General features: G+C 39.8%; 1 protein-coding gene and 1 long non-coding RNA gene across 2 annotated transcripts in view; one reads left to right on the plus strand and one right to left on the minus strand.

The window, feature by feature from the left end:
* Positions 1–6,758: 6,758 nt before the first annotated feature.
* LOC148053374 (uncharacterized) lies at positions 6,759–15,579 on the minus strand. The gene is made up of 3 exons (XR_015708477.1): positions 15,482–15,579; positions 7,490–7,554; positions 6,759–7,152 (listed from the first exon to the last, which is right to left on the minus strand). It is a non-coding gene; the product is annotated as an uncharacterized LOC148053374 (long non-coding RNA).
* The window catches only part of FRK (fyn related Src family tyrosine kinase), a 56,963-nt gene continuing 44,320 nt past the window's right edge, over positions 14,640–27,282 (plus strand). The window contains exon 1 of the mRNA XM_009460504.2: positions 14,640–15,728. Coding sequence (XP_009458779.1) covers positions 15,298–15,728 — 431 coding nt within the window. The 5' untranslated portion in view covers positions 14,640–15,297. The remainder of the gene's footprint in view (positions 15,729–27,282) is intronic.

Here is a 27,282-nt window from a genome sequence, read left to right on the forward strand (position 1 = left end):
CCTGCGGCGCGGGGCGGGGCCGACCCGGACCCCCCCGCCCCGCCCCGCCCCCGCGCCGGCGGGGCCGCCCTCACCTGCGCCGCGCCCGGAGCTGGGGGCCCCCAGGGCCGTCGGCCCCCGCCACACGGGCCGTCGCCTGCAGGGGAACCCTGGGCAAAGCCCCCGGCGGTAAAATCGGGGTTTGGAAAGGCGAGCGCAAGGCAGCCGGCCGGAGGCGTGTTTAAGCGCTCGGATTTTAAAAAAAAACAACCAAACAAACCAACAACAAAAAAAAACCCAAAAAAAGCGTTCCCGCCGAGGCTGCGTGAGCTGGGGAACAGGCGTGCAAAGGGAGGGGCTGCTGCTGGGTCCAGCCCCGGCTGCGGTTCATCTGAAGCGCGGGCGCGCTCCTGGCAAACCCGGGCCCCCCGGGGGTGCGTTGCGGGCGGCTGCTGGGCAGGGCGCGGCGGGGGGGGGGGGGGGCGAAGCAGCCTCCGCCGGCCCGGGGGCAGCCGGTCACTGTCACGGCCAGGGCCCTGCCCGAGCGGGCAAACGCTACTCCTACTGCATTTTCAAAGTCCCTGTAGGGTATAAGCAACGCTATAAAGTAAGCAACGCTGTACGCGCATAGCTGTTAAAAAGCCAAAACCCCAGAGGTAACTACCTACCTTTTAATTTCTTGACAGCTTTGGTAATCAAAAGAAGAATAACGTTAAGAGCAGGACAGTCTGCCTCCAGGTAATGTAATAAAATGGGTATTTTCATAGGTGCCTGCCCAACGAGTATCGCCATAGCGCAACTAGAAAGAAAGCACCGTGCTTGGAGGAAAGTAACCCGACGAGAGCGGCATTGACTTAATTCTGTTCCCTGTGGCTGAACTTGAATATAGTGCCTAGTTAAGGCCAAATTCAGGATGCTGGAATAGCTGGGCTCGACAGCCTTGTTTGCAGGGCCTCCTCATTCCTCTCTGTAATTCTTTCCTCTCTGTAGGACCGATGCCACCATCAAAACTTTGATTTGATTCACAAAGGATGAAAAAGTCTAGTTCAATTACTCTGCAAATAAATCTCATTTTTTAAATTCTTCTTTGGCTACAAATAGAATAATATAAAAAGTATTTGAACTGCGAAAGAGCAACTGTTATGAAACATCCAATGCAAGTCATCTTTTCCAGCATTGCCTTCCTGTGTGCAGCTGTAAGTGTTGTGCTTTGCAGGTGGGAAAGTTGGGGTGCATAACCATAGCAGCGGTGCACAGCAGCAGTTTTGATTACATGAAAATAATTATGTTTTGATTATATCAAATTATGATTAGATTTCTGCAGGATGGCTCAATAATGATTTGGTATTCCAGAGTGAAATGCTTTTGGAAATACACTCAAATAGTTGAATGAGATACAATGTACTTATATATTAAAATTCTATTTGCTATCCTCAAGTAGACACAGATGAGAGAAATTTAAATAAGGTGACCTATCATATATGTTTAAAAATTCTACAGAGAAGTTCAGTATCAGATCAGAAGATGGACTAGACAGGAAAATACATGGAAATTAGGAATAAAATTCACTAATGCTAATAGCAGGACAAGATGAGCACTTAAGGTGTCAGAGCAAGAAAGAAAAGGATTGCATAATTTTACCTCAGACCATTGTATAGCAGCTTCTTTCAAAGGCCTTCAGTATCTCCCACAGACATTAATATACTTTCTAATGCTGTTGTGTATGTATATATATGCACACCATATATATTGTATATACCATACATTATATATACACACCAGAAATTAGATATACATAATGATACACACATATGTTTTAGATATTTGTTAAATAAATATATATATGCATATATACTTGAATACATACATATGCATGCATATATATTTTCCATATTAACAAGTGTGAAACCTGAGCAAACAGAAAGACATTCATCCAGGGTCTCGCATAGAACAGGGATCACAACTATAAAGATGAGGCAGCAGCCTGGAAACTCTGGGCACAAGACATTTTATCTTCCTAAAGCTGTTCACTTTAGGAAACACGGAGCAAATTCCTGCTCCACTGAAGTCAATGGCCACAATTTCGATTGACTTCAGTAGGTCCAAGGGTTCACCCACAGTTGCTGTTTCACACTATCCTCACATTAACTTAAAGTATGCCTGACTTGCAGATTATGTCAGTACAGCTCTCTTATTCCATAATGACTTTTTTTTTTTTCCATGCAGCTTCCAAAACTGTGTTTGGATTATGGCATTTTAAATTTATAACTCTCCTTGCTATGCCTGTAAAACATTTTATATGAAAACTCATCACAAAAACAACTTAACACACTGTAGTATTGAAACATATGGACAGATATCAAAAATCATATACTTGTTGATAGAATCATAGGATGGTTTGGATTGGAAGGGACCTTTAGAGATCATCTAGTCCAACCCCCTGGTCACTGTATTAACTGTCAACTGAATCTAATCTTGAACATCCAGATTTTGTGGGTGCTGCACAATTATATTGGTAGTAATGACAAGCTATTTTAGAATTTACAACAAAAAAGTACTGATCATATTTAATCTTACACCGCTTTGTGTGAGGAACAATACTCACCAATGGAGAGATTCAGCAAGTTAAATTTCAGGTACATGAAGCTGAAGATTAAAGTAGAAGTATGACAACAAGAAATACAGAAAATGTTGATGAAGAGAATTGGTTTTCAGTTCTGGAAAAGAGAAGATAAATGAGAGAATATCACCTTCATCTTCAGTATTCACAGCAGGAAAGTCTCAGCCATTTACATTCAGCACAAAATCCCCAAATTTTATTTCTTTTTCTTTTGTCTTAAAAGCCTTGCTTTGTCTTTCGGTTTCTTTCTTTCGGATGAATCCTTTAAGCATGCTGACATCCCACTCTCGAGCCTTTCTCAGAAAGGAGCTGCCTTTAATTGAAATCCTCTGTAACAGCTGAACTACCTTAATGTGTTAACAGCATCCTTTCAGATTACTTTTTCAGCTCTTTCAAATTTGACGGCACCATGAGCTGCTCAGAGATGTCCACATAACTGAGGTTGAGCTTTTGGGCTGTCAGGTCCTAACTGATAATATTTTAGTTTTCCCCATGGTTAATTTATGCATCACTGTAATTACTTTTATATTGTAAATAGGTGCTAATAATCCATTAGAAAAAAATCATAAATCCTGTCTCAGCAGGGGAAATTTCTAACCGGTCATGCTGAAGGAGATATAATTGCTTGTGGTGTGGCTCACCTGCAGCTGCAGCATCCCGCAGGCGGGGGCCAGGGCGGAGGGAGCTCCCCGCCGCAGCCCCCAGCCCGCAGCCCCCCGGCCAGGGCGGCTGGGCGGTGGGGCTGCCCGCGGGCGCGCGGACCCCCATGGAGCGGGCAGGACAGGGCAGTGGGTGCTGCCCATGCTCGGCGTTTAGCGACCTGCAGGGAACACGTGTGAAGTGCGAGATCTGATGCGTCAAAGCCTTTTATAGACATGCAAAGGGGCATTTTGGCTTTCATCGTGCCTCATGCCGGCTTTCCATGCAGAAGAGGCTCCTACCACTGCATAGTTGTAGAGCGCAGGAGTGTAACATGCCCTGGTGGGCGAAAGGAATGTAACAGAGTGCGGTGACATGCATAAAGGCACGAGAACCATGTCAAAATACCTGAAATAAATCTTAGCTGTCACACAGAAGTTGTAGGCCTCTGAGCAAGGCAGGTACTCCAGCTCCTCGCTTTCTCTGTCCTTAAGAGGGCAGCATTACGATACAATGGAGCATCCCTGCAAGTTAACTTTGAAACATTGGCACCTTAATCTATTTTACTTTCCTTAAACTTTGATTTTATTTTCCTAAGGCTGTGTAAGTTGATTTTGTCTGTTGTGTTTTGTCCCAACTATGCAGTTGCAGCCATTTGCCTATTTAGGCAAAGGTTGTAAGAGTTTCGTTAAAAAAAGGAAAGGGCCCCTCATATTGCTATGGAAGAGTATGCGATAGTGATATGTGAAAATAAAACAATAATTTGAACAAACATGCAGCATTTTCATTTTAGACAAGTAATAACTTCTCACACAAAAGTAAGCTCAGAACATTCTAGACTTTTCCCTGTTTGTTTTTAAAAACAAATGAAAATTCTTTTGGAGTAGAGTAAGTCAAACCAAAAAGTGTTGGTTTTTTTTTTATATATATTTTATTTTAGCACACTGGTAAGAACCTCAGGTTTGCACTTGATTTAGCTTTTAACCCATGAAGTTGTTCAATGCAGAGGTAGAAGAGTGCCTCACAGCCCAGCATCCCCATCCTGCGCTGACAAGAGTACCTCCGTCCCCACTGAAGCATGGTGCCTGCTCTCCCCGCTGGGATAACTCCCTGCTCTTCACAGCACAAACTCCCCATCTGAGAACTCTTACTTCCATCCCGGACTGATGGGAGGACAGAGCCCACATCTCAGGCTCACCCAACTGGCCCGTCTCAGGGAGGTCTGCATACACATCTCCTGAGAGCTCCCCTTATCCTCCCGCAGTCTGGAGTAGCCCCCAGACAAACACTGCTGTTGCTCTGACTTAAATCCCGTCTCAGGTAGACCCATGTATTAGCCCTTTTGGTGCTGCCACAGCACACAACCACTCTTAACAACTCCTGAAAAGCCACCACACAGCTCTCATCCTAGAGGCAGTTCCTGACCTGTATCCTGACCAGCACCACTACCCTTCTGCTTCCTCTCTTACGCATGGATCAATAATCAGATTAAAATACAATCCGGTTGTTTTGGCATAAGGATGCTGTACCTATTGAAATCAAAGGTCCTAGGGAGCATTCCTGACCCCTTGAAAGAAAGCTTGAAAGAAAAACTCACTAATAGTCGGTGGTAGTCACACAGGTACAACACACGTTTCTGGAATTTTGCATGAAGTTGTGCTTTCAGTGGGATTCTTCACTTGTTTAAAGTTAAATGGGATTGCAGGATTTGGTTCTATGTTTTTAAGTTTAGGACACTTAGAAGGAAACACTTTTGTCTAGGAACCATAAGAGAAATAAGCTAAGAATATACAGAAGCAGGCCTCTGACATATTACAGAGTGGTCCTTTAGTAGACATAGATCTAACAACACTAATTCATTTCAAGGACAACCTGGTTCTCTGTGAGAGAATGAAAAGCTGTCAAAAATATAATTGCTTCGAAAAACAGTCACTAGCACTTACTATTTCTTTAATAGACCTTTAAAAGTTTAGCAAAATACTTTGTGATCTTCAAGGCATCCCCCTGTGACACACAGGGTGCCTTGTTACTAGGTAGAGAAGCCCGATGAACATACTTGACTAATGATCAGGGTTTAAGATTTGATTAAATTCTAGCAATTTCAGAAGTTTTACTGTTCATTGGGTTGTTTAGTAGCCTTTTCATATGGCACAAAATATGGACACATTAACTTTTTCAGTAGAATCACACACATACAATTTATAGCATCCTGCTGGGAGTGGGACATCTGTTTACATCTGGCACCTCAGTACTATGTCAGTTACGTTCTCTGTCTCACCAGTAGAGAAATGAGACTCATGCTGCTGAAGAGGCAAGATTCCCAAAACTAAACCCAAGAATTCATTAAAAGGTTAAACAGACAGTAATCCACCAGGTGCTCAGAATGTCTCAAAAGCCTGCTTATTGTCCTTATCACCTCTCTCAGATCTTGTAATCTAACTCAGGCTGTTCCCACGCAACATGAAAGAAGGAAATGAAAATCAATGATTTTGTCAGAGTGATTAATAGCCAAGACTGATTGTTGGATCCTTAGTGAGTATATATTTTAAAACTCTGAATAGTTGTCTAAAGGTACTTTGAAAGAGTTTTCTTTTTGAGCTGGATGGATGCTACATTTAGTCAAAAGAAATTGTACTGGAAATACGGACTTTTTGGGAAGGTATACTTCCAAAGTAGACCTGTATGTATTTTATGGTGAGAGAACTGTGCAGTTTCTATGATCTATGGGGCACTGCCTTATTTCTTCTGTGTATTTTTTTTAACATAACATTATTTATTTTTATAATTTTAAGCATAAAATCCAGAGTAGGACTCCTAAGTTCTCAATCCTCATTTCCCATTAATTCATGGTGTATTCATGTGCAGATAACTTAATCACTTATGGCTTCAATTTCTTCGTGAGTAAAATTGGAATATGTCTAATTCAGACATTCTGAGGATTTCTGAGTTGTTCAAGTAGGTTATAGGCTTGCATTTCAAGCCTGACACTTGCTAATGATTGCATAAAAGACAAATCTGATGTATTTCAATACGTAGTCTCCACAAAAGATCAGAGCTATCGAACAACCAGTGGGAAATGCCACAACTGTAAAACTATGGACTTGAAGATAACAGAACTAGGAAAGACCTAAAGACAGTAATCTTCTTGCCTTGGGGCAGGATCAATCCGACTACAAACATCCCTAATAGTCAACGGCCTAACTTCTTTTTAAAAAGGACCAGAGAGGCACTGAGGGAATTTCTTCCAGTGTTTAACAGTCCTTACATACAGAACACTCAGAGTTTTCTCCCTGCCCTCCATGTCAAAACAAAGTCTCTGTTGCTCTAATGCTTCTTTTTTTTCTTATGTCGTGTCCTATTCCTTGCAGACCTGAGAACCACATCATTGCGCACCAGCCTTCTATCTATTTGAAGGCTGCTGCTATATATTTTCCCACAGACTCTTTTTGTTTAGTTATTTAAGGTACTTCCTTAAAGGATGAGCGGTTTTGAGCCTGCTTATCTTTCATTCTCAATCTGGATGATGTTCATTCATCACTCATTCATTGTCAAATTGGTCCATATCTTTTTTTTTTTCTCTCGAATACAGGATCAAAAACTGGACACATTGCTCCAGTTTTGGCCTTGCTAGGCTGACTACAGAAATAATGAACCCACAGTAATGTAACACAGCAATCCGTGCTTTCAAAGTAACATACAAGTTACCTAATTCTTTACAATCATCACCATGTTAGGATTTTCCAGATCAAATTCTACCCTGTCACTATGATGAGTGGAGAGATCATTTTTTTTTTCTTCTTTTAACAGTAAGTCATCTTTCTTAAGGAGTGCTTGATCTTCTGTTTAAAAAACATTTTCTTCTGTGCGTGTTCATTGCTGAGTATACTGGACACTGAGAGTGATGTTCCTTGGAGCTGCAATAATAAAATGCCAATAGCAATGCTTATAAATCTCAAATATAAGAGCTTATTTTGAATATAAATTGCATTTGATATTTACTGTTCTGCTTCTGCCTCTAGAGGGTGTCTAGCAATGATCTCACGAAAGGGTAAAAACGTATGCTGGATTTTGATAAGAAGGAAGTGATTTAGAAGAATATGTTCTAAAACTCTAAGTATATACTAAGCCTCAAGAAGATCCCATCATGCTCATGTAACTTTTTAAAGATCTGTACTCTGTTTCTATGTAAGTCTGTGAAGAAGGTCAGAACCACCTCTTCTATTTTTAGGAAAACAGTATGTTCGTATTTACCTATGTTGTTGTGTTGAGCCTCATGCTGTTCTCAGGGAGAGGGGGAATTCTGATAAGGTTTAAAGCTGTGGAAACAAAGACAAAGGAATATGAATTGGGGAAAATTTTGTCAGAAAAGGAGAGCGAATTATTTTGTCTGCAACAACAGAAATCTGAATCACAAGTGCTCACTGAAAGTGAGTATCACTAAAGGTGCTTACTTCCTATCCCCTTTCCTTACGTTTACAAAGACCACGTCTTGCATGTTGAGTAATGTTCTTTGTAGAGCATCTCACTGCGTACCTGTGAAAGACAGATACAGCAGAAAGAAAAGAGGAGGTAGGAAACTATATAGAAAAGGTACTAGGAGAGACAGAGAGAAGAATACAGAAACAAAAGGAGAGGCAGAAGAGTAAGTGTATACATATTTGCAGGACAAGTTGCATCAGTTTCATCTGTGTATTTTGAACACATAGGAAGCAGGTCAGGCTGATGCTGAAGCATAGCAAAGAAATAACTTCACATACTGCATCTTTACCTTTACATAAAGACTATTCTAAACATAAGTTAAAAACTGATACAAAAATAATGATACCTGAACTAAGGGTAACAATGAAATCCTGCTCTCAGTTAAACCAATGAGTATATTGCCACTGACTTCAGAGTAAGAAAAACATGATTTTAAGACCTTTTATACTGGATCAAATATAGAAGTTAGTCACCTAGGTATTGGTATTTGTTGACCCTCAGATTATACCTATGCTTCTGAAGATGGGTAGGTAAGATAATGGTTTTAAAATCAGTTGTGCCCTTGACCATGGCTATGCTATGGTGTTTAAGATTGTTTCCAGAGTTTAACACATGCTGTGGCTGCTGCTTCCCAACATCATTTTGAAGTAAACCCCAGGATTATAGCTTCCTTTTCTGCCTACCCTTTCCTTTTCATATGGAAAAGGTATAACTGCACATCCTGGGGTTTCTGTGGGGCACTTCCTATCCCCTTTCCTCTGCTTTACAAAGACAGTATCTTCCATGTTGGGTCATGTTCTTTGTACAGCATCTCACTGCACACCTGTGAAAGAAGATACAGCAGAAAGAAAACAGGAGGTAGGAAACTATCTAGAGAATATACAAGGAGACATGGAGACCTAGTCTGGAAGGTGGATGGACAGTGCACAGGGTTCATATAATCACAGGAACTGATTATAGGCCCAGCCCTTTTGCTACAGAGAGATTTTAGCTGTATAAAATCTTAGTGTGTGCACAATTTACAGTATTGTGGAGATATTTTTATAAATGTGGTTTATCTAGCAGGAAGAATAAAAGTAAAATGGAGTGGAGAGGAAGGTGCTGATCTCTTCTCCTTGGTGTCCAGTGACAGAACACATGGGAATGGTTCAAAGCTGTGCCAGGGGAGGTTTAGACTGGACATTAGGAAGCATTTCTTTACTGAGAGGTGGTCAAACACTGCAACAGGCTTCCTAGAGAGGTGGTCGATGCCCTGAAGCCTGTCAGTGTTCAAGAGGCGTTTGGACAATGCCCTTAATAACATGCTTTAACTTGGTCAGCCCTGAATCGGTCAGGCAGTTGGACTAGGTGATCGTTGTAGGTCCCTTCCAACTGAAATAGTCTATTCTATTCTATTCTATTCTATTCTATTCTATTCTATTCTATTCTATTCTGTTCTGTTCTGTTCTGTTCTAAGATTAATAGCTAGTGTTTTCCTACTGTTTTTACATGTAATATTTCAGTAGTTTAAAGTAATTTAAAAGATGTGTTTCTTTATATGGTATATCAATATATTCTAATTGTAAGTTTTAGCTCCTTGTAAGATGCTGCCTTTCCCACATGAACAGGTCAGGAGAGGGTGCTGATTGTATTTCTGGAAAAAAAACCCAAACACTTTCATTCACAGGTGAAACAATGAGAACAGTACTTTGATATTCTGTTCTTTTCCACCCATCCCTCTTTGGACTTCTCTGCTTCTCTTGATGCAATTCCAACCTCTGAAGATAAAGATGGTAAATCATGTTCATAAGTCATCCATGGCATGGCATGCAGACTTTGATAGAGTTATGTGAGAAATGATCTTGACCCATCATAAAATCTTCATAAATAGATACACTTTCTAAATTTAAAAGCAATCTATAACAGAGGCAGTTTTGAAATACATTTTCTTAAAAGAATGGCAAAGTCATGTTCACTGATAATTCTTTGTCTTCCACTTACCATATTTTTTCCCACCCAGAGATAGATTTGATTAGAAGTATTTTTCATGCCTTAGAGAGCTGCAGCATGGTTTTATTCAGAAAGGCTGCTTCATAGAAAGCAAATTAACTTACAATTTTTAACAGTGTGTGCTGTATATCATTTAGAATAATGCACGATAAAATGAAAAATAATGGCTGAGGTCTGGTCCCATTGCAGATAATGGCTAAACTCACATTAAATTAAAGCAGAGTGAGATCTGATTGTTTGAACAAATAGAGAAAGTCTCTATTCTGTCAATCCTTGACAGAGCCTTATTCCTCTGTGTTCATTTGTTGTCAGATGTAGCCTGTTTTAGGCACAAATTTAGCTAATAAATAAGCAACCCTCATCACTGAAGCACTTGAAAATGTACTTTTAATGCTTTCTAGAGTAGAGAAGGATTACTGGATCAGCCTTATGAAAATAAATAGCCAGAGTTTTCTCATTACAAATGCAAAAGATTTAAGGTTGGAAAATGCCGAATCAAATATAACTCTATGTCTTCTTGGATTTATGGTTTAAGATAATATACAAAACCAGGAACATGATTAATCAATAAGAGTAAACAATTTTGTCAAGAGTAAAATTACGCACATAATTTATTTTCATTGAAAAGAATGGCAATTTGCAAATTACAGAAGCAAAATGGAAGTGCTGATTAAAAGGATTATAAAAAAGCTACAAAGTGGTAGTAATGTGTTCCATTTTAATGTGCAAGTGGAAGGAAATATAGATGAAAAGACAGCTGTAATAAAAAAATCACTGTGCTTCATTTCAATTTGGTACCTTAAAAAAACAACACAACTTTAAAATGTTTAATCATTTAAATTATTTTCCAAGCACAGATTCAGAGCAGTATGCATTTGCTTTTCTTCTAATTTGTTTAAAGACCATATTATTCGAATATTTTACTTTGCTGGAACATTTGACTTGCTTTATCAGAATGCATTAAGAAGTTTTTCTAAGCGAGGTATATTATGTCAAATATTTAAATTAGCATATATTAATGCAGCAGTATAACTACTGACTTCAAAAAGATTATACAATATAGAAAGTGATGCTACAGGCAGCAGTTTCATACATTATTTAATTATGATTCTTGTATTTTGTATCTTAATTTCTTGTTTTCCCACATGGAGTTTTTTGCTGTTTACAAAATTTGAAAAAATTGCAGAGAAAAATGTTTGTGTTGTGGTCTCATCTTATCATTAAGAAAAACCATTCTCTTCTTCCATTTCCAGTTTGAACTGACTCATATTTCTTAACAAAACTGTTGGTGGATATTGCCTTGGAATATTCTTTTTTCCCCAGCAGAGTACTGTTCTGACTGTAATTCTTTGCTGCATGGCATAAGGGAATTGTTTCAAACATCATGTATCATCAGTACCAAAGCCTGATGCTCAGTGATGTTCAGTCCCTGTCTCTGAAATATGGAGCAGCATATTTATGAGGTAGAGGAGGGTTCATTTTTTCTAAAACTGTAAGGTTTTATGTAATTATACCAATAGTTCCATACAGAGCACATACAAATCAATAAATATAGGAAATATCTGTAATGAAAACTCATACAAAATGGTTTTTGAAAGCATGGAACACAAACAAAAATTCTATCAAAACAAGACTTTTGAAATATTATGGATTCAAATCTTGTTTGTACTTATTTAATACGACTCAGTCTGATACCTCAATTCATGCGGAGCAGTACCTCATTCCAAGAGCACTTCAATTAATATCAGTGTTGCAGATTAGGTTTGTATTAGGCTTACTAAAACATATCATATTAACACATTATTTTTCTGCCCATTCAGGGGACTAAGAGAAATATGTTTCACCACCATGTTTAAACATGATTGTTTTGTAGCATAAACAAAGCCTAAAGAATATTGACTTTAAGTTAATTAGAATTTGATTTATATGGATTTAGAGGACTGCAAATTAATCCTTTAAGCAGGTGTAAGGCTCCTTGCAAAAGCCTTCCTTATATAGGACTTTGTAAGCAACATATAGAATATAAAAAGTAACTTCAGATATCCGTCATCCTCATACCTATAGCATCAGTGTGGACTTTTTTCTTTATGGAACAAGGAAATATACTTCAAAAACAATGGGGAATTACCTAGTTTGAAGGGGGACAGTACTACTTGATTTAATAGATTTGTTTCCTTTTCTAAAATCTAAGTTTATATGATCCTGTCAGACACAGATTGTAAATGATTCATCTTTGTTTTAAGGTGTTGCATATTTCAGGAAACCACTTGCAATATTAATGATTTTTTTAATAATATAGGGACCAGAATACTAAATTTCAGCATCCATATTGTAAATATGCCATTCTGTTCATAATAAATTCATCTTTCTCCCTAGCTATTGCTGGCTGTAAGAATGAGGTGAGACTCTTGTGTCCTTCTCAAAGCATTTTTGCTAATAAAATTCATCAATATATCTGATTAAGTCTTTCACAGTCACTTTACATCCAGTAACTTATTTATTTGGACAATTTCTGGTTTGACACTCAGTCTCCAAAACAAATTAAGTAAAGATACAGAAGGCCAGTAAGCAATACAGATCTGTTTGGCCTCCTTTTACGAACAGAAAATATAGTGGGATGCAAGGCAAAAGAACTAAATTAAGCCCTGACATAGGTGCTGCAAAGATTATCCTGTTAAATTATATGTAATACCAGTGCAGAGGACTTGGACAATAGTTTATATTGAAAAGCCCCTGAATATACATGATTATCCTCATTTGTTCCAAACTGTGAGCATGAAAATTAGGATTATGGGATTTATCAGATTTTATTTTTTTCAGTAAAACCAGCAAGAACATTTTTATTACATTTTCATTTTTTCTTGCCTGTGATAAAATTATACAGTGTCTAATACAAAAAAGAGTACTGCTTTATTTTCAGAAATGCAGAGAATCCTCAATAAAGTCACCAGGATGGGAAAAAAGACCCTTGCAGCGGCACTGCTACAGTGTGGCCACCACAGCTCAGCCACAGTCTTGCCCCACATGGGCTTGGGAATCTGCTCAGTAGTTCTCAGCAACCCCACTCCTCTCTCTTTTTGGGGAGAGTTTTAAATCTGGCTAACGAATTTCATGGCTATTTGTTAAAGTCTGCTTGTTTCATAAATAGAACTGATCCTGAAGAGTTGGTTGGGAGGAAAGTAATCTGATTTATAGTTATGGATCACTTGCAGCAGAAGTCTTTCTGGTCTTGTAAAGCCAAGCAGGGGCATAAATTGGGAGAGAAGATGAATTTAATACCTGGGTTGATTTGATATAAGATATTCATACACACAAATGTTTGTAGACTTAAGCCCCGTTCTAGCTACAGTCATAAATATTTATCAGTGAATGCAGTGTGCTTTCTAATGTGTATGTATATTGGTACTTGAGTGTAAAGATGGGTCTTGATCCTGAAAAGAGCTGTGCATGAAATTGATTCTGTACAACGTAAGTGGCTCCATTGTCATGATGGAACTATTCTCTGCAGTAAGCGTGTGTGCAAATCTTTGCCAGATTAATGCCCAGGTTACCAGAACCACAAAACATTACAGGAAAACTATCAAATATGTGAACTGAAAAAAACAGGTTATTTAATACATCTTTTCTGATATTTTCTGGTTTCAGTAAATATAGTTAATTCTTGAAGCAAGACTAATGAAGATAGTTTCTTTTTCAACACAGGCCTTTCCTGACTTTGGATATTGTCCATCAGATCTAAGAAAAGTAAATATCTCTTGGATACCTGTGTTCTTATTGATATAGGTAGTAATTAATAATTACTGGGGGGAACAATCATCTCCAGTGGTGCTTCATAAACTAAGTAGGATTTTCATAATCTGCAAAATCAACATGTTATTTTTTGATCAGACCCAAAGGGTTCACTACAGATTATGAGGTTTAGTGATCACTTAATGTGTATCATACTTTATTCAGTTTCTTTTGCAGCATTGCAGAAGAGGAGTGAGAAAGCAGTTCCCCATCCTTCTCAGTGGAGATGCACCTGATAGCGATAAACTTTCAGTGGAGACTTCTTGCAGTCATCCTGCAGTCCCTAATCCATCCGTAGGCTTCTGCCTGTGCCACTGGTCTTTTCATTCAAAGAACTGACTGAGAGACATGGTAAAAACAAGTGGCTTTGGATTCTAAGTTATTTAGTTGGGGTTTTTTCTAGTAAAGTAAAGGAGCAGAAGTCAGCAACTCCAAATGGAGCTGAGAGACATGTGTGAATGGTTAAGGAAAACAGCAGTTATTCCTGACACACACAAAAAAAAAAAAAAAAGAAAAAAAAAATGGGAGGCAGTTTTCTTTATCACCAGGAAGCTATAAGTCCATGTGTGGTTTTTGATTGACTGTAAGACTTTGATTATCCGCAAGAGTTTGCCTCTTACTGAAATGCCACCGCATGATGCAGACAGGCTATCTCCTGTGCTTCCTGCTCCCGCTCCAAGCATTACACGTCCCCCAAGCTGTGGTGATTTCCAGCTGTTACAAAGCTTGGGCTGCACTGCTGGGATGTTGCAGACGCCTTTCCAGGCTGCTTTGCCACAGCAGTATCTAGACACCTGTGCTCAGTCTGTATGCCAGGTTATAGGTACTTTAGAAACAGGAACATACTGGTCAACTTAGTTTCATTGGCTTACTTGGTGACTGGAAGACAGACATTATTTTTATATGTGATTGGTATAATTAGCCGACCACCTATAGCAATTTTTTGGCTAGTGCCTTTGTTTCCTTAAAAAGCAGAATAAGGAATGAATTAAAATCTATTACCGTATTACTGTAAGCCCCATATATTTATTTTACCTTGTAAGAAGTACCAAACCCAGCTCAAAAAAAAAAAAAAAAAAAGCCAGAGGACTGGTTTGAGGGGCGGGTGCTCAGCAGTGGAAAGCACCCAGGTGTGAGGGAGAGCAGAAGCCGCAGGTGTGCTCCAGGTGAGGGTGTCTGCCAGCCTCGGGCGAGCAAAGGCTTCCTACTGAGAACCGAAACCAGCACAAACCAGGAAACAAAAAGAAATATTCAAGCTGTCCACGTTGGAGACTGCTAAGGAAACAGGCAGGTCAGCTTGGTTAATCATTATCAAGACAGCCCTTACAGACGTTCACTGTTTACTGCTGATCATATGACAGGACCCCATTTGAGATAAGAAAACACCCATCCCAAGCAGTAAGAGTTGAGATGCCTCCCCTGCTTAGATGTTCTGACTTTGTTGTTTTGCTGCGGGAGAAAAGGCTCCACGCTCCCTTGTTCCCGGAGCTCAGCCCAGCCCAGCTGTTGTGTTGCTTTCCTCTTCGGCAGAGGAAGTGAGAAATTCCCTCCTCATGTGCTCCGGCACTTGGATGCTCAAGTTTCACTCCCGATCCAGGAGCCACCTGTAATGAGCTCTCGGTGGGGCTTGGAGAGGAGTTTCCAGCTGTGCCAAGAGTTGTTTCATTTTGTGCCAAAGGAGGACGAGGAGAAGAAATCCTGCAAAGAGCTAAAATGTTGATGGTGCAAAAATTGGTCTAAGGGTATTGCAACTGGGAAAAGTGAAAGAAAAGCAGAAGCAGAGGAAGGCACAAAGAAACAGGATGGGAAACTTTTGTCAGAAGCACTGTGCCTGTTTGGAGCCCTACATCCCGTGCTTATTCTCGGGGAGAGACAGTGAGCAGGATGAGAAAGTTGGCCAAGTCTTCGCCAACCTTGCTGTGGTAAGGCATGACTTCCAAGCAGGACAGAAAGATGGAGACAGTAGGATAAAAGAGAAACCTTTACCTCCACTGCCTGGCCAGCATCTGGTGAATATTTGCAGATTTGTGGCACTCTTCGACTACGAGGCTCGCACTGAGGAGGACTTGAGCTTCCGAGCCGGGGATAAGCTTGAAGTGCTGAATGCATCCCACGAGGGCTGGTGGTATGCTAGACTCCTCCTGCCAACAGGGTCAGTCTGTCCTGGCCGCAAGCTCCAGGGCTACATCCCTGCCAACTACATAGCTGCTGACCAGAGCATCGAAGCTGAGCCGTGAGTAACCCATGTAACGCACACCACAGTCTCTTTTCTGTTTTAGGTTAAATGGGTTTGGGACAGGAGGTTACTGCCTTTTCTCCTGCTGAGTAGTACCCTGTGATGCTCAACCTCCAGTGGTCCTACCAGCAATAACACTAGTTGGCGTGTGCAAGGAAAAGACATCATGGTCACAAGAAAATCAATTCCAAAAGGCAGAGTGTTGAGGGTTTTGTTCTGTTTTAAATCATGTCCCTGTCTGATATACCCTAATCACCTGTTTAAGAAGCATCTGGGAATATCAGGTTAGTTACCACTGTGATGGTTCGTTATTTTTATTTGTATAACAGTGTGTATCAGATGCTTCCCAGAGAGTGAAAAGATATGACCCCTGCCCCAAACAGCGTTCAGCTTAATAGGCTGCAAAGTTATCAATTAATCAGAGTTTCAGGAAGCTACCTTGACACCTTTACACCTTACAAATGATGGGTGAGTCTCTAACAGATAAGTTTTCTATGGTTTTCTCTACATTATTTGTTTCTTCTTTGGAGGCAAATCTCTACTCTCAGGACAAACTTAACTGGAGTAAGTACTGCAAAGGGCAAAAGAGCGGATATAGCAACAGAGTACAAATTGAATGTGTTAAACTTTCACAGAGTTTAATTATGCAGCCCATGTTTTTCTGCACCTTCAAAACATGTCCAATCCTATTTGATATTCTGAACTAGAGCAGAAATCGCACAAAATCTTGGCTCCCTACTTGGCTCCCTAGTGAGGATGAGTAAGGTCTGAGTCAGCCTGGGATGCAGAGTTACTTACGTGTGTTGCAGTCAGAGGCGGTGTTTGCTGAAATAGGTCTGACTGCAGTTCCAGAGGTGGTATGTTTTGGCAAAAAATTATCAGTGTGGAAAGAGACAGCAGAAATGGCATTCATTGTTAGTCTCAGAATTAATGTTGACTTTAGAGGGATTATGTTGCAGCTTTTCAGTTAAATCTCATTTGGACCTGAAACATCGTCTCCAATCTGATCTGCCCACTGTACTGCCAAGGGCTAGGAAAATTGGCTCAGATATGATTAGGCCAGTCTTTTATCAGCTGTAGGATTTGTGCAGGAGGCATCTTAGGGCAACTGTAAGATTCCTCTCTAACCTGAAGACCTTAATTTCCGGAGTCTGACCAGCTGTTTCTATTTCTGTATTCAGGGAGACAACCCTTTCAATGACCATGTTCAAAAGAATTCTTCCAATTGCAGAAATTAATCTGCAGGGAAGGCATTTTCTGAACCACTAGAGAAATGGTGGTAGGCTCTAATTCAACTCAGCTTGGCCTTTGCTCTCTTTCAAGAACTAGTTTTATTACAAGTCATCTAAGATTTCTCCTTGCTGTTAATACTTTGAAAGTAATTTTTCTCAGTTATACAACAAAGTCTCAGCTCTTAAGGTTCCTCTTATCTTTCTGTACCCACAGCATCAAATACGAAGTTAAGTTTGCCAAAGTGCATTGTTGCATAACCTCTGGTTTTTTCTTGTTAGAGAATCGATTTTATTTTATTTTATTCTTTTTATATACCTTGCTTCCTTTATTAATAAAGACTAAGTTTTGGCAAATGATTTTTCTTTATAGTTTGTTAGAACACTGGAGAGGAGGAAATGGAGAGCTTTTACACCTCTCAGATGAAGTCATTCCTCCAAAATGAGTTTTTAGTCTTGTACCAAAACTAACCTGGCTAAACATGTTGTCTTTTCTCAGATTTCATTCAAAGTCAGTTGGCTTTAATGATCTCCATACATATACAAGACTTTCTGCTATCAGGCCACACACATATACCCATAGACTAACTGAGGTTGGAAAGGACCTCTGAAGGACATTTGAAGCAGTTGTCCCAACTCAAACATGGCCAAGATAAAGTTAGACCCGTTTGCTTAGTTGAGCATTTCCAGTTGAGCTTTTCACCCTCATAATGAGGATTTTTTTGCCTTGTATCCAATTGGAATATTCCTTGCTACAATTTCATCCAAGAATTCCCTTTCACCCACCCTCTGCATTTCACACCTCTGTTATCCTAGTGAAACAATAAGAGCAACAGTAATGATGGTTTAAAGAACTAACCCTTGTTTTCCCTAAAGTAAAAGAATGAGGATGAAAAAAATTATTCTAATGTCTCTTTATTTAAAATTCAATGCATTAATCATATTCTCTGCCCAAACTTTAAATTTAACTTCTTTCATCTTTCCATTTTGATTTTAATTAGCTCTCCCCTTTGGTGCTGGCCAATTGCTCATGGCCATGATGCAGACATTTGTGGAAATAGGAGAAGTTTTTACTGCATCCTTGCATCCTTTATACCAGTCCTTTAAGGTCCCAGCACAGAACTGACAAAGAATGGAAGACTTACAATCTCATGTTCACCTGCCAAAATGCACATATACCGGATATTTGCAGTGTGTTGTTTATGCTTTGCCAGGCACAGCTGATCAACAGTCTTTGAGCTAGTTGAAGGCGCATTCCCTAGCACCAGCTAGCTTCTGTATGTCCACAAAGACAATGGGAATTTTAGCTTATTTCTGGACTGATCTCCATCTTATTAGATCAAGACAAACTGTCTAAACTGTTCTGGGAAACAGACTTGATTTGTGGTGTGACTCTTAGGGGGCTTGGGAAGAAAACCAAACTGGCCATATTCTTTAGCAGCTGATTTCAGCGTGATTGTATATAAACTTCTTAAAAAAATTCGCATTCATATGCGTGCATGGATACTCAATAAATTCACTTAAATAAAGGGATAGAGGGGCATGAAATATTCTATATGCTATGGAATGACTTAGAAATGACAGGGCCACTATGTAAATTTAGCCAATATATACTTGAAAGCTGCATGCAGAGCAGTCAAATTTCTTTTGCTAATCATTTCGGTTTTGCCTGAAGCCTTCAGGATTCTTAACAACAGAATATATCTGGGCCTTTTTTATGAAAATTTTAGCACGGTCTTTATTATAGAGACAGTTAGAGATGAGAAGGTCCATCTGGATCTGTGTTATCCATTCTGGCAGAAGAAAATGTTAGGTAATTGCTTGTTCCCAGAAAGTGCCGCAGCAGACTATTTTGTCTCTTTGCTGAAGTGTCTGTGAATTTTTTCAGGGCCAAAGTCTTTTTTGAACTTTTCCTTGGTAAGAAAGAGAATGAAGTAAAGTAAAAAGGAAAGTGAGAAACTTTTCTTCTTTGTCCTCATTTAGGTAACAGTTTTTCTTCCTGTGAGTCTCTTTGACTCTGTCCAATATGACTGAGGTAGTGCTGATAAGGTGGATCAATAACTGGATGAAAGGGCAGAAACGATGTGCAATATCTCCAGCCTGGAGAAAACAAAAATTAAATACTATTTATAACAAAGGGAATTTTCACATATCCTTGGCTATCAGAATGTTCAAGCAGAACTGAGAAAAAATGGTATTTCTTTACTGTGTTGCTTTCCTCAGACCAAAGTTTATTGGTAGAAATTGTATGCTAAAATTGAAGGGAGACTTTGTTTATATTATATTTTACTAATATATTTATATTATATTTATGTTGTATAATATAACTAATTTACACCAAAAGTCAAACACTTCCTATTTGTGCATGATACCTTGTTAAAAAAAGTTTCTCTTGTTTCCTTCCTTTGGCTTGAGTGATCCCTGCCAGTGTGAATGACTTGGACAAAATCAGTAACAATCTGTGTGAACAGGGGAAGGGGGAAAAAAGGTAAATCCGTGGCTTGGGTTCTGCCTGCTACAGCATTGCAGTCCAAATGTGTGCTGCATAAGATTAAATATGTCCAAGAAATGCACACCTGCTACCACGAAGGCTGTTTTGGACAGACTGAGGAAACAAGACCCTTCATTTTTATATTTACCAGTAAAGCATCTTCTGTTGCTGATCTTTTCTAGCACCTGCAGTACTCCTTATACTAACAACAACCTGTCAGGTGGAGGGTTTATGAAGGGATTGTGCCTAATGTCTCTGGAGACAGATGTGTTGTCCTGGCCCTACCTGGGTTAGGTGGGACAAGGCAGCTGAGGAGTGGAAGCATTCATCTAGCAAACCGTAGACACACAGTGAACTTTCACTTAATGAGGAAATAAATCTGTTACTACAAAAACATTATTTTACCTCATATCTGACCAAATGCAGTTGCAGACTACGGAGATGATAAATCAGCAACTGTAAGAACACTTAGTGCTTTTCTTCTCTCTGCATCAGAGGTAGCAGTCAAAACCACAAGCCAGACAGATTTTTCATTTCTAAGGAAGTTTGAGTGAGGTTGTATCTGCTGCATCCCGTGACTTCGGAATGCTCTTCTTTCTGGGTTTAGACATGTAACATTTAGAAGAAGGAAAGCAAAAAATGTGATTGGAGATACAGTCACATAATTTAACTTGCATGTCCAGCCAAGGATGATCAGAAAGAGCAATGCAACTAACATCAAAATCTGAATTAAAAGATACAAATTTCCTTGGCAAGGAGTGTGACCTTCCTGTCTCTGTGCTCTTTCTGTGCCTGTTATTCTGCACTATAAACAGGAACCATAGTAATGCATTCACCTGCCCTTACTTTATTACTGCCAGTTGTTTTAACTAAACAAGAAAACGACATAGTGGAAATTGTTATGGACAACAAATATAGCCCAGCTGTACAGTTAATTTTAATGAAGCAAAAATAAAAAACAACCCTTAGTGTTGGAGTGACAGGAGTTCTTTTTTTCTAGAGGAAAGGTAGAGCGTACTTAGAGGGGGCTCTCGCCTGCCATCCTGATGGACCTGTTGGCTGTTTATTGAAAGTCAGCTTCATTCCATATGTTCATGCCAACATTATTGACACAAGACTGCTGTGCTGAGGGAAGTAAATCCACACAAATTCCTAGTAGATTAGGTCAAAGAAGATCACAGCAATTACTTTTAACTTTTGCCAGTTTCAGAAACATTCCTTATTTCAGAGAGATTTCTTATGTAGGTATTTCCCAGCTGGTGGAAACCGAGCCCCAGACCTAATCAATGAAACCTCACCAGTCAATTCCACAATGAGCTTTTTAAACAACCCTTTGAAAGCAGAAGTGACTTGTAGGTTATTTTTGTCAATCTCCATAATTCCTTCACCTTCTGTGACCTGACTCAGCTTTAACTGTTTCATACATTGACTGAATCTGAGTTGCTATACGTGAACAATAAAGCATTCCCTGGGCTGACCTGTTTCAGACTTTCTGCAAAGTCAGGCTTATGGGGTTTCTTTGGTTCATGTGGGTCATTTTCAAAGTGGTATTTAGAGCCAAAGCGTCTAGGGGCTCTTTTTAAAGTGAAAGCTTAGATTCTGCTGAACACCTCAGAAAACTGAATGTAAATCCACTGTGGTTTCTGTGCGCTCCCTCTCTTTTGCTCTCCTAATTCCTCTCTCAATTACAGTCCAAAGTCCCAAGGACACCACCATAATCAGCAGTAACCCTTGTACCAAAATGAACTTGTAAAAACCGTTCATTGCTAACACGACTGCAGAAAGTAGTACTAGGTTGTTCTCACGTTCTTGGAACCTGTTATGTTAAGTACAAAAGCTATTATACAGTTTTTGGTGGCAAAGGTTTCTTTATCACCAAAATATGTATTTATTATAAATCATTGAAATGGCTGTATGTAAACTCATTTGAAATTCCATCTTTTCTTTCAATTGGTATACTTTATGTGTGTGCTTTTGTGCATGCATGCACGTGTACACACACACAGCATAGAGAAAATTTATGACTGATACTTTTAAGACCATGCAAAAGAGCCTCGTGAGACAAGGTGTGTATTGCAAAGCCAGAAGATCATGCTTTTGATGTTTTTTGACCTTGTGTTCATAGCATCTGAAGTACCCAAAGTTTGGAATTGCCATGAATTTAAGTGATTGAATACTACAAAAAGACCATGAATTTAATCACTTCCTTAGTTGTGGCTGAGCATTCCAGTGCTGTCTTCAAGCACATCTCAAACGTTGTCTTCATTTCTGCTTATTTCTTAAATATGCAAAGATACACTGAACACAAAAGGAGATGGTTTACAGAACTGTGAAATGTCGGATTTTGTCAAGTGCCAGCACTATTTACACACCCATGTCCAGAAAATGTATTTCTCTGCTCAGAAAGGTAGACGGAATTATGACATTGTAGATGAGCAGTTCACGCAAACTTGTGTAATTTAAGTCACCTATTTTCTGGCAGTGTGGTTTTCTAAATATACAACATCGCCTATTCAAATTCTGAGAAATGAAGAAATTTCTTCCTACCTTGTCTTTATTTGAAATTAGTGTGTATGTTATACATTATAATCGTTATATACTAGTTTCCATTACCCTGTTGTAAATGGATTGAAAATGAATGATGTGGAGACCAGAAACAATATTCTTAAAACCTGCAAACATAGCCAGTTAGCTTTTCTTACAGCACTGTGAAACCCAGGTGGCCTTTACAGTGCCTTTCAGAAAAACAAAGACCATATACTGGTCAGAATAACTCAGTAGTCCTGTTTGATGTTTTTTCTTCAGACTCAGTAGGAATAAGCATTGTGCATGCTAGCCTAGATTAGTTGGCTTTGAGCAATGTTGTTGGCAAAAACATTCACCAGGTATTGTACAGTGGTTACTGTTTCCTCAATAGTCGTCTTTGATGGCTCTCCGCGCGGCACAATACAGAGCTGTGCAGAGCTGAGTGATCTCTGAGCAGGTATAGAACTGAAAAATAGTAACGAACAGTTCAGCCAGGCTAAGACGTCCTAAAGCTGGGCTGATTTTAAACAAACTAGGTCAGGTATCTCTGTGAGGAATTATTTTGTAACATGTAAAAAGCACTGTCGGTAATAGAAGACTTCGGGGCTTTCTTTGTGTAGGATTATATCTGTACGGAAGAGATTAAGCCATAAAAACATAAGAGAGACCCCACGAGGTCAAACCAATGGCCCCTCTAGCCCGGTTATTCTGTTTCAGAAAGGATTTTATGAAAAGTGCACAGGCCCATCCACTTTCTTTGATCTGTTCCCTTTGTACTTCACCAGAGGCTGGAACTGTTGTATAAGCAATGTCAGAGGGTACATCACTGCCATGTCTAATTACGGACCTATTGTCAAGTCTGTTTAGCAAAAGCGTAGGTGTTGACACTGCACAATTCTTTATTCCTGTCTGTGGGCAAAGACCAAGCTATTAGGAAAAAAAAACAAAACCCAAAACTCATAAAAAACCCTCTCATCTCTGCAGAAAGTTTTATATTCCTAAAAGTGTTTGGCTTTTTTTTCCGGATTGGTGATTGCTTAGTCATGAGTGACTCAAAAAAACCACGCTCAAAATAAATAGGCACAAAAGGAAATGGTAGCGCTGCACAAGTTCCTGTGAGATTCAGGGACCGATCCTTTACAGGCCACACCTATCTGCCCCATCTACCCTAATGCACCCGAGTCAGCCCAGGCGGCAGACCTCAGTGACTTTACCCTCACAGATTTACGCATCAATTCATTTTGCTTCCTCCAAAGATGGAGAACTAAAGCCAGGCTGTGTCCTGTTATTATCTTACAGACATTATCTTCTAACATGAGGCTATAGCAGAGATGCCTCATGCAAACATTATAATAACAATGCAGCCTTCCAGTAGCTTAGTTTAGACAACAAAAAATTTACCTGCACTTTAATTTTAAAGCAGATTAGTAGAGAAAATATGATTAATCAGGATTCAGATATTTTCTGTAATAAAATGTTTTGTTCCTTTTCAAGTTATGCAAGCAAAGTATACATAACAAATAAAGAACATAATTTATTAGGTGATATTTAAAAAAAGACAAAATATTATTACATATTTACTACTACATGTAAGAGGAAAAAATTTTCAGTGATTTTTAAATAGTACTATATAGGACATATTTGACGACCCTTCTTGTGTTAGAACTTTAAAAATAAGAGATTAAACTTCTTTACTTAAGAAGCTTATTCTTCATTGGAGTGTTCTTAAATGTTGACATTCAGGTTTGCACCTCAACTCCATAAAAAACCCCATAAGAGTGACAAGAAATTGGAATGGAATTCTATATCTTTGCAGTTTTCAATTCACCAGACATGCCTAGAATTCATCTGGAAACAGCTTTTCAGAAGATCAAACAAAATATTGATCATGAATGCATTCCTTTTCTTTACCACTTAAACTGAATAGAAATAGATACAGTTTTTCCATGCTGGTACACTAATCTTAATTAATTAAAATGGGAAAAACAGAGCAGTGAATTAAATAATAAGTGATGGTTCCATAAAGGATTGCACTAATTGACATTTTCATTACTTCTATGCAGACTACTCTATAACCTATAATATTTTACACTATAAATTTATCTGCAGAAATGTTGGTAAACATTTTCCCTTAGCTTTCTCACACTAAAGCAGGTACATTGCTAGTTTAATTAATAACATTTTCCTGTATTTATAGCACAAACGATTTTGCAGCACACCTTTTCAAACCTTACTGCAAAAGAGGAGAAAAAAAGAAATCTGAGACTCACATGTGGGAATGAATATATACTATGAATTTCAGAAATGAAGAGAACTCACAAACCTCAATCTTCCTTTTGAAACTACTGATCTTTTCAGTTAGTGGAAGTCTCAGTAAGGGTATATGGAAGGAATCTCTGCTCCTCTTAGGTTATGTGGTGAAAGCAGCCATACACAAGAACTTGCAGAGACAAACCTGAGCAACACATGAGAAGGGAGATGGTGATGAGGACAAGCCTGCTCAGTCGCACTCACCGTTAAGGGTACGCGGAGTGTGGGAATGTTTCTTTTTCAGGAAGATTATCTGAGGAACTTGCCAATAAGGAAGGGGAGGGAGACAAACACACAGAGACACCAAACCTGACTGATTAATGTTAACAAAGTCAATAATCAGAAATAAACCTGGTCAGTTGCAGTAACTGATGGGCTATCAAGAAATGGCAGGCGAGCTCGACTTTGCAACTGATAAGGATGCAAACCTGGGGGTCCAGGATGTTGGAGGGGGCTATGTTAAGTGATGAAACAAGGTTTAGGGAAAAGGGATCACGGAGGAACAAAGAGGGGGTAGACAGAAAGGGGTATAAAAGGTGCTGTTCACGTGTAAAACAGGGCCAGTCAGTACAGTTGTCTGGCTGAGCTCTGCACCTCGTCACCACACTCTGTCCTGTCTTCGCATTAAAGCCTTTCTTGACTGTCTCTCTGTGTAACCTTACCCTCTGTCCTGTGTGTGAGTGCTGCATGGACTAAGTGCCAGCTACTGGGGGGACTGGTGTGACTGGGTACTGGGCCAGCAACTGGAGTCAGAGCCGGGGTGTAGATGCCCCTGGCCTGAGGTGTCAGCTGCTGGAGCAAGTGGGGTCTGAGTGCCAGATGCTGGAGTGGGTGGGGGTCTCAGCCACCAGCCACTGGGGTATGTCTCAAAACCAGCTGCTGGGGTGACTGGCATTCGTGAGGTGAATGTGGGTAAGAGGGGCTGGGATCAGGGCAGGGCTATTGGATGGAGAGATGGGCTGTGCTGGTATTTGAGGGGGGGATCCGCAACTGTGCGTGTGCTTGTGAATCTAGACAGTGTGTGTGCGTGCGTGTGTGCGCCGTCACTAGTGACCTTCTGTCTCTGCCAGCCGAAGACGAGGAGGAGGAGGGGACTGTGCTTGTGTTTTATGTGAGTCCTGTACACGGGTGCTGTTGTCTGTGGCAGTCTGTGTGACCGCCCATGCCAGTGTCCTCTCTCTGTGTGTCTCTGAGACACGTGCGCAGCTTCACTGCTGGTTGAACCTGCAAGCGGGAAAGCAGCAACCACATCCCTCAGCGTAGGCAGAGACCCTGTGTCCCTGGGCTGGCCTCCAGCAGCCGAGCAGAAGGTCCCTGGGCCGCAGCGGCTGGAGGAGGCGACCACTCCTAAATCCCCTTAGTGGTCTCCTTTACCTCTACTTTAAAAAAGAGAGTCTTCGCTTTCTGTTCCTTTTATTGTATGCTTTTCCCAAACTCCTACAGATTTATGAATGTTTAGAAGTGTGTACATATTCTGATCCACTGACATGGATGAATCAGTGTCCATAGAAAGTCACCTGATGTTTTTTGCTGTTCCAGAATGACAACTTGATTAGCTTGGAAAGATAATTATTAGTCTTCTGAATACCTGCAAGGAAAGAAAAGAGACAATGAGATCTTGTTCCTATTGCAGAGTTTTGAAAAATCACCCAGATACTCCCTTTGATGCTGACATACCTTTCTGACACGGTGTTGTGATCTCTTACAAAAGAAACCATGTGTGTGGGTCTTGGGCTGATAATATACACACCCGATATGGAGTTCAATGCGCTCCAGCTTCACTTCTGGAAGTCAAAGGTGTCTTTAGTGTGTCACCCTTCCCATCTGTCACCCTGAAAAGGTTACCTGGAAAACTGGGAGACCGTTTGGTTAAGAAATTTGTCCCCATGTCAAAGAACTGTTCTGTTCCTTGGCTCAGGGTCCCCTGGGGGCGCCAGACTGCACAGTTCCTTTCCGAGTCTGCCTGGGGACAGAGTGACTTGGTTGTTCTCCACTGAAAATTGACCTGAGAGAGGGCACGAGTCTGCTCAGACTGCTGGCAATGGGCTGAGGAGGTATGTGCCCAAGTGAACGTCCAGGAGAGAGCTCTGCACAAAATGGATGGAGAGATCTGTTCTGTCACTTGTGTCCTGTGCAGGCAAGGGGGGCTTTTTGTTTCCAAGGGTTTTATATATTACTTCTGTGCTGAGGTGAGTTTCTCTGTGAGAAAAGAAAATAATTTCTCAGGAATGATTTTCTCAAGAAAATCAATTGAGTACTTTTGGAAGCTGTAATGGTTTAAGTGAATGTATGATTGAACATTTTCATGTCCTTTTGAGTTTCCCTTAATGTTAAATCAATTGATGTTATTAGTGTTCTCTGTACCATGTTAACATTAAGGCTACCTCAAGGTTTCAACTTTGTTCCTCAGTTGTTATGAATAGCAGAGTTATTGCTACTTTTAGAGTATATTATGGCAGTATATCAGTACTTTTGTTCCTGTATGTGTTAACAACAAATGCATACAGGTAGTGCTAGCATTGATGCAAGATTTTACAATGCTATTTGGAAGACTCTATACAGCAGAAATAGGGTCTGAGGAACACATTTTAAGTTTTTTTAAAAAGAGGTCATTGTATGCCTATATTTCACACCCAGTGTCTCAAAGCAATGCCCATTAAAGCCAATGGTAACCTTTCATTGACTCCAAAGACAAGTTGGTTTAGAACAAGTTTTAAATGCAATGAAGTCCTTATCCAGGTATAAAACCACTGCTGGGAACAAACTTTGATGATTGACTTGAGTCTCTTAAATTGGAGAAATACTAGGGAGTTACGTAACTAAAACACCACAGAAAAAGTAATATGGTATCACTTTCATCTACTGTTTATTTTCTCATATAGAAGAACTTCAGAGCAGAATAAATAATACAGCATGCAGATGACTAATATTGTGGAGAATGAATGCAAATGTTGAAATTAATTACGCAATAGTGAAGTGGCGGCTCACAGGATGA

This window comes from Nipponia nippon, unplaced genomic scaffold (genome assembly GCF_047370975.1).
Source record: "Nipponia nippon isolate SJK-2023a ecotype South Korea unplaced genomic scaffold, ASM4737097v1 scaffold_4, whole genome shotgun sequence".
In the NCBI taxonomy this organism is placed as follows: domain Eukaryota; kingdom Metazoa; phylum Chordata; class Aves; order Pelecaniformes; family Threskiornithidae; genus Nipponia; species Nipponia nippon.